Here is an 8435-nt window from a genome sequence, read left to right as displayed (position 1 = left end):
GCCCCCTATACGGAAGACAGTTTTTTTAAACAGGGTTTCCTATGGGGCAGCCATTTTCTGGAAGACACTTTTTTCATAAGTGCTTTCCGAGCATACTGAGCTGCAGTCCACAACGGAGGTACCGGCACGGGGTAAGTCGACACGGGGGGGGGGGGGGCGCCGACACGCGGGGTGGGGTGGGGGGGCGTCGACATGCGCGGGGGGGCGTCGACATGCTCTCGGTCGACACGCGAGGGGGGGGGGGAGCTGCACGGAGGGGAGGGCTGAAGGCTGCACTGGCTTTGACCCTGTATTTGGAAAGTTTCCAAAAACGGGTCTGCCAGTGTCAAAAAATCGGCACTTAAACGGTAATATACCGTTTAAGTGCTGCGGTGTGAAAGGGGTTTTATCTGGCAGACCCGTTTTTGGAAACGTTTCCAAATACAGGGTCAAAGCCAGTTATGCGGTCTGAAAGCAGCATAAGAGCTACTTGCTCATTAGGTGTTTTCATTCAGTGCAAATTTGTTTCTAAATTCAATGCCAGCAAATGAGCACTAATATGTTTTTTCCCCTGCTAAATAAAAATTATATATATAAGTGACACTTTAAATATTTTACACTTCTAAAAACACAATCTGACCAATCAGTGTAGGGCAGTCTATCGTTAACATGTGACAACAGGAATGATAAATTGTTAAACCGAAAATCAAAAAGTAAGGTACAGTAAGTGCTTGGAAAATTGTACAAGAATTCTGCAGAATGCTTCAAGTCTAAAAATTGTTTTTTTAACAAATTGTTTACTGCAAAAAAATCCTGTCAAAGATTAAATGGTTTTCGAAGGCAAGTACATTTTACAATTTTGGGCAATAAAATATTAGAAGCTGTGTGTTTATAATTCTATACATTTTAAGGATTTACTATTTTCAAACAATTTTTGAAGGCAACTACATTTTTGCAAATGAAAAATTAGAAGCTGTGTGTTTATAATTCTACAATGGGTAAACATTATTTAGGGTTACAAAATTATGAAATATTTAGAGCTTCATATATTAGTACAAAAACATCTTGTACATTTTTAGAATTTTCTATTTTCGAACAATTTTTGAAGGCAACTAAATTTTACATTTTGGCCAATGAAAAATTAGAAGCTGTGTGTTTATAATTCTACAATGGGTAAATGTTATTCAGCGTTACACAATGATAAAATACTTAGTATTCAATTTTACTACAACATCCTGTACATTTTTGTATTTTCAATTTTCAAACAATTTTTGAAAGCAAGTTAATAATACATTTTAGCCAATCAAAAATTAGAAGCCATGTGTTTATCCTGTAAACTTTTTGGATTTTCTTCTACTTCTAGTTCTCTTAAACATGGAGAACAGTTGTTCAGTTATTTAAAAATGCTTTCCTATGATTATTTTTGCTAGGTTAAGGCTGACACAACATTTATAGTTTAAATGTCTCGTTCAGACCAAGAGACGCAAAACTAAAACAGTTGCTCAATTTTTTAATTTACAGAAAGTAATGGTTATTGTATGTTTTTAATCAATACCGTTGACAGGCTTAATAAGTGTCTTGGAAAAACACACATTTAGATTTTTTGTGGGGCTAATATAAATTGTTAAAGGGGAATGCAGGGAAAAGATGTTTGAGAGGTAAACAAATTAGATGTAAAATACCCAAATGCCACAGATACATTTTTATACAATTGAGGTGTTGGTCACATATAGAATACATAATGCAGACTACTAAATCTAAATCTGAATTGCCATGCTAGGCCAAGCTTAATGTATTGCATGCAAACTGCATTCTAAAGTACTAATAGTTCATACTGTAAACATTAAGCAAACAGAGTTTAAATTCAAGGCCACAATGTTTTTTTTTTTGTTTGTTTTGTTTCTGTTATTTAAATGTCCCTTCTTTGTTTCTTTGGTTGGCCGAGCTCAACTCGTAGTGTATAAATGCATAAGTTATATAATTATATAAAAATGAAAAATACCATTGACTTGTATACTTCAACCTGACGAACGCACAGCGTTCGCGACTCAAATAAAACTGGCGCCTGCTTATAAAAAAACACACAAAAAAAAATAAAGTTCAGATTTTAAAAAGGAGGGAGCTTCTTTTATATTCAACCTTATCTCCCTCCAGTAGATATAAAAACACTGGGTATAAACTCCACCCTGAGAGGATTAGCAGTGAAATTGGAGAAGCCCTCTGTAGGATCCAACCAAGTATTGCATAGAACTTCAGTGCCACATTAAATTCTCATGTTGCCAACGTGAAACACATTAGAAAATATGTCACACTTGGCAATGGTTACACGGGAACTATAATACAGCATTTTTCAATTGCATTAACTTTGTATCAAAATTCTGTATCCTACATGCGTATGAATGTGATTGGTCCAAAATATTACATATAAGTAAATTTAAAAAAATGAGATTTTAAGACTCCCCCTTCTCTAACATCAGCCACTGCATCTCTGAAGAAAATGTAGGGTGTTGTATACTGCGCTTTACAAATGAGGTCCTGAATGTTCCTTTAAATATCAGACAATTCCAGTTTTATATTGTTAATTACTCTAATCTATACTATTTCCCTTTGATCACGGTCTATTTTGTTCTGGATCTTGGATTTCTCCTTCTAGAACACTGGTTGTGGTGATATATAATACTGTTAATATCTCTCAAGCAAGTCTCATCAAAATGTTTGTCAATTCCCCGTAACGTCAAGTCTTCCGTCTAGCCAATAGCTTGTAATGAGGAACAGAAGATCTCTTCACACCTTTGTTTCTTTACGTATTCTGAACCTTCCAGTATAAAATTTCCTTTCAAACACGTTCGCGGTTCTGCAAAATGGCTCAAACGCCTTGCTGAGATAGGTCAAGGAATGTAGGAAGTTTTCACAGTTTTACGACAATTTTTATATATTTTTCCCATAAGTGAAATTTTGTCAAATTTTAGCCGTGATATAGACACCATAATTTTTTTTTCTTTTATCAGTTCGTTTATCCTGTTTTTACACTTAAATACAGGTAGTTTCTTCTACAAAATACATGCCGGTAGTCTCTGTTGTCTCATATATAGTTTTTTTTTTTTATTTTGTTTCTATAAAAGTTCATCATTTACCACCGTTTTAAGTCATTCCTTCAAAAGGCTTCAACTAATAGCCTAAAACACATATTGGTCCAATGCTTTGATGTCATCCTATATTGCATCACAAAGCATCTGAACTTCGTTACTAATTTGTTTTTCATCTCTAACGTCTACAAAAAGTCTTTTTTGGCATATTTCCCATTTTCAGGCACCTATTATGAAAGGCACGGGTAACGCGTCATGATCTCCTATTAGAGCTGCTTGCAAATTCTATTCCACAGTGAAGTCTTTGCTGAAGTGTTAGTAGTAACTTCCGAGATGGGAAGACATATGACTAGCTGGAAGCCGGGTATTTGGATAAATACTTCCAGTTGGTGAATTCCAGTAGGGGTTTGGAGCTGCAAAGAAACTGGATGATGTCACGGGCAAGGCTGGAGGGTGAGGAGCGACAAAGTTCATCTTTTGGGGGTGTGCATGATAAGAACCCATGTAGGGAATTTCAGAAGGGTACTTGTACATTGAAGACTCTGGTGGGTGAGGCTGGAGGGCTTGAGCAATCCCGTGGAAGTCAAACTTGTAAGCATAGCGCTTGCCATGGACTTTAGTCATAATATTTTTGTCATAGTAGTAACGGAGTGCACGGCTGAGCTTGTCGTAGTTCATGTTGGGTTTGCTCTTCCTCTCCCCCCAACGTCTTGCTACCTCATCCGGGTCGGTCATTTTAAACTCTCCGTTGGTTCCCTCCCATGTGATGCAATTAGAGTTTGAGCTGTCTGAGAGAAGTTCCAGGAGAAACTGCCAGAGTTGGATCTGTCCACTGCCTAAAGAGAAAACGGTTGGAGGGTTAAAGAGATAGAAAACATGAAACCTTCAGAATTCACGTTTCCTTTGATGATTTATCATTTTCATAAGTGACAGTATATATATATATATATATATATATATATATAATTCTGTCCAATGGACCGGCACTCCGTAAACAAAATGTAATATAACCTGGTTGCCTTCCTCCAGTTCTGTGTAGAGCTGTATTAACAAGGGGAAGATGAGGCGGCACTCCAAGGGTTTAACGGCTGTGTTCTGCTTCCACAGCCGTGTCAGTCTCTTCTTAAACCCTTGGAGTGCCGCCTCATCTTCCCCTTTTATATATATATATATATATATATATATATATATATATATATATATATACACTTGTGTGTTGGCCGGCACTCCCAGAAGCAGGTCCAAATAGGTGCTGACCCGGTGCCTTCCAGCGCGGACCCGTGGGTCCCAATACAGGGTTTTGGGAAATCAGGAGGCAATCTCGGTTTTAATGAAATAGTGAAGCAATCAATTTATTGTCCGACATGTTTCGGGCACTGTTTGCCCGTCCTCAGGGATCCATATATATATATATATATATATATATATATATATAGGTTCCTGAGGTGGCACTCCTGGATAGTGTGCTGTGCTGGGCTGGATAAAGAGCCCCAAGTAATGGCTGGTGCCTGCCAAATAGGGGGTGCAGATGCGTCTCCTATGTGGATATGGAAGCGGGGGCGGCGGCACTCGGCGAATAAATGGACAGCAAGACAGGGTTGAAAAACCGACGTTTCAAGGTCCTTAGACCTTTTTATCAAGGTGCTGGTGAGAATACAGTGACAGAAAAAACAGCTTACCTATATAACTTACGGTTCTCCGCCGGTGCTCGCAGCTGGCGTCGGACTGGGCGGCGCTTCAAGATGACGTCATCCCGTCACGGCGCACTAGCCGGGGGCACGAGCGGAGGCCCGGTACTGTGAACCAATAAGACGGCAGTAAATACAGAAACAATAACAACAGTGCAAAATAACAAAACAAACATATAGTGACACTCATTTAGATGTATACAGACTGCCGATATTAATAAGTGATACTAGCGTGACCTTAAAATGCTGTAGCGTGCTGAAAAATAGTACCGTTATTAAACGGATAAATGTGCAAGATATATAAAAAAATAGTTAAAAATCAAGCTGACTCTGCGGGAGTGCAAAAATGTCTATAGCTAAATTACTAGAAAAGATTCTCTGGGCTGCGTATATGGGCATGGTTGGACACTTGCTGATGCTGCTTACTTTAGTCAGCATGTACTTCATGACATAAAGCTAATAGGATAGACACGGGTAGCAGATATAGGGCTACTGTTAAGAGATGGGTAGTGGGGGGATTAATCCAGGCTTGGTTCACTGACTACTAAATAGTAAAAAGGTGAAAAAGGTAGTGGTCCAAAGCAAAGTTGACCTACTGCTGCTGAATATGGATCTTATAAAAAACAATGGAGGCCAAGGTTCTCATTGAGTCCACGGGGGGCTAAAGTGTCAAGGGTGTATATCCACCGACACTCCTTTTGTAGCAACATGAGTGATCTGTTGCCTCCTCGTGATGGGGCTGGCACATGGTCTATGATTTTAAATCGTAGACTGGTCAAAGGATGTTTAGCCTCGGTGAAGTGCCGGGCTACTGGTTGCTCGCTTTTTCCAGTGGCAATCGCTGCTTTGATGGCTGATCTGTGAGCTATTGCTCTCTCTTTAAATGTCCTGTCGGTCTTGCCGACGTAGTGTCGACCACACGGACAACTGATCAGGTAAACTACATATTTGGTGGTACATCCGAGTCGATATCGGATCTTGTACGGTTTACCCGAATAGGGGTGGTAAAAACGGTCACCCGGAATGATTTAAAATCATAGACCATGTGCCAGCCCCATCACGAGGAGGCAACAGATCACTCATGTTGCTACAAAAGGAGTGTCGGTGGATATACACCCTTGACACTTTAGCCCCCCGTGGACTCAATGAGAACCTTGGCCTCCATTGTTTTTTATAAGATCCATATTCAGCAGCAGTAGGTCAACTTTGCTTTGGACCACTACCTTTTTCACCTTTTTACTATTTAGTAGTCAGTGAACCAAGCCTGGATTAATCCCCCCACTACCCATCTCTTAACAGTAGCCCTATATCTGCTACCCGTGTCTATCCTATTAGCTTTATGTCATGAAGTACATGCTGACTAAAGTAAGCAGCATCAGCAAGTGTCCAACCATGCCCATATACGCAGCCCAGAGAATCTTTTCTAGTAATTTAGCTATAGACATTTTTGCACTCCCGCAGAGTCAGCTTGATTTTTAACTATTTTTTTATATATCTTGCACATTTATCCGTTTAATAACGGTACTATTTTTCAGCACGCTACAGCATTTTAAGGTCACGCTAGTATCACTTATTAATATCGGCAGTCTGTATACATCTAAATGAGTGTCACTATATGTTTGTTTTGTTATTTTGCACTGTTGTTATTGTTTCTGTATTTACTGCCGTCTTATTGGTTCACAGTACCGGGCCTCCGCTCGTGCCCCCGGCTAGTGCGCCGTGACGGGATGACGTCATCTTGAAGCGCCGCCCAGTCCGACGCCAGCTGCGAGCACCGGCGGAGAACCGTAAGTTATATAGGTAAGCTGTTTTTTCTGTCACTGTATTCTCACCAGCACCTTGATAAAAAGGTCTAAGGACCTTGAAACGTCGGTTTTTCAACCCTGTCTTGCTGTCCATTTATTCGCCGAGTGCCGCCGCCCCCGCTTCCATATATATATATATATATATATATATATATATATATATATTCTCCCGGCGGCGGCACTCCGAAAAAATAAGACACCACAGACTAGGGGTTTTGAGCCCAAAACCCCTAGTCTGTGGTGTCTTATTTTTTCGGAGTGCCGCCGCCGGGAGAATATACAAGCAGCATATCAAACTGCTATACGGAAGGCACCTGGCTGTTTATCTGCTTACCCGACTTTAAACCTGTTGCTATCTGAGTGCCGCCACGAGGACTGTATATATATATATATACAGTTCCTTGTTTGCCGGCACTCCCCGTCAAATATATAACAGCTTGGGTGCACTCCCATCCATAAGTATACAAAGTCCAATAACGGAGGCACACAGGAGGTAAATTGCAAAAACTTGTGTATTCAGCAAATGATCAAGCGCTTTCGGGGCTCTCCCCCTTCCTCAGGATCACAGCCCTTTCATTAAATTTACTTATAGTCACAGTGAATTTGAGGCAAATTTTTTGGATGTGACCGTGAAAGTGGAGGCGGGGATTATCCATACCAGCAGATACTCCAAGGCTACTGATAGGAACACCCTCCTGAGATCTACAAGCCATCACCCCCCATCCTTGAAGCGTGGTCTGCCGTTATCCCAGATGCTTCGGGTAGCACGGCTGACCAGCAACAGGGACCAACTTCCGGGTGAATTGGACTTAATGATCTATAAATTTGAGGAGAGAGGGTATGAACGTAAAACATTACTATTACAAAAACAACAAATTCTTGACATTGACCCCGAATTGCTCTGGGCCCCCAAAAAGCAAGAAAGTGCTAAGAGGATTCCATGGGTGCAGGAGTTTTCTTTATCCAGCCCCATGGCTCAGAGAGCCTCTAGGGCCCTGTGGCCAATAGTTAAGACGGATACCGATCTAACTGGGCTAAGGGAATATAGACCACTTTTAGCATATACTAGGGGTAAGAACTTGAGGGACCGCTTGGTCCATGCTGATGTGACCAATTACAAACCTGTCATTCATCCTAATGTTTACGTGAAACCCCCGGGTTGCTACAGCTGTGGCACATGTATTACCTGTAAATTTCTTATCAGTTGCAAAGAGTTTCAACACCCCCACTGTAAAAAAATGTATGATATTAGATCGGTCCTCACCTGTTCATCCACCCACGTGGTCTATATTATAGTGTGCCCGTGCGGCCTTAGATACGTGGGTCAAACCACACGAAAATTTAAGGAGAGGATGGGGGGCCATAGATCTTCCATCGACCTTACCTTAAGGGGCAGGGAGGTGGACCAGCCGGTCCCTCGCCACTTTAAGGAAGCAGGACACTCGTTGGAGTCCCTGCGTTATTACATGATCGACCAAGTGCCAGCCTCTCTATGGGGAGGAGATAGGGCGAAGAAGTTGCTCATTAAAGAGACCCAATGGATTCTTAGATTAGGCACCATTAAACCAGGTGGCCTAAATGATAAAATAAATTGGAACAGCCTGGCATAAGTTTGTCTAGCTGTCCCCTCTCGCATCCATTTTGAGCCTGTGTTAGGTTTATGTTCTAGAGTACTGTTCTGATTTAGAGTAAAATTATCTACTTGCACCACTGTAGTTTTATATGTGAATATGTCTGTTTATTTATGTTTTGTGTTTATATTTCCCCAGATTCAGCGTCAGCATACGGAGGGAGCCAGTTCCGGGTACACCACTGAAGTATACATCACCTAGCAACAGGTGGAACGCGGAAGTATTGTGGTGAAGCGCACGGAAGGT

At 41.0% G+C, this 8435-nt stretch overlaps 1 protein-coding gene across 4 annotated transcripts in view; it reads right to left on the bottom strand.

Moving 5' to 3' along the window:
* Positions 1 to 244: 244 nt before the first annotated feature.
* The window catches only part of ERG (ETS transcription factor ERG), a 245445-nt gene continuing 237254 nt past the window's right edge, over positions 245 to 8435 (bottom strand). For 2 of the 4 annotated variants that reach the window (XM_083171695.1, XM_083171697.1), the window contains one exon: positions 245 to 3901. In XM_083171695.1, the coding sequence (XP_083027821.1) occupies positions 3381 to 3901 (521 nt within the window). In that variant the 3' untranslated portion in view covers positions 245 to 3380. The remainder of the gene's footprint in view (positions 3902 to 8435) is intronic. The other 2 variants (XM_083171696.1, XM_083171694.1) reach the window with 1 other exon arrangement.

This window comes from Crinia signifera, chromosome 2, assembly GCF_055691185.1.
Source record: "Crinia signifera chromosome 2, ASM5569118v1, whole genome shotgun sequence".
Classification (NCBI taxonomy): Eukaryota; Metazoa; Chordata; class Amphibia; order Anura; family Myobatrachidae; genus Crinia; species Crinia signifera.
Note: the sequence above shows the minus strand (reverse complement) of the source record. Positions and strands in the feature narration are given on the sequence as shown.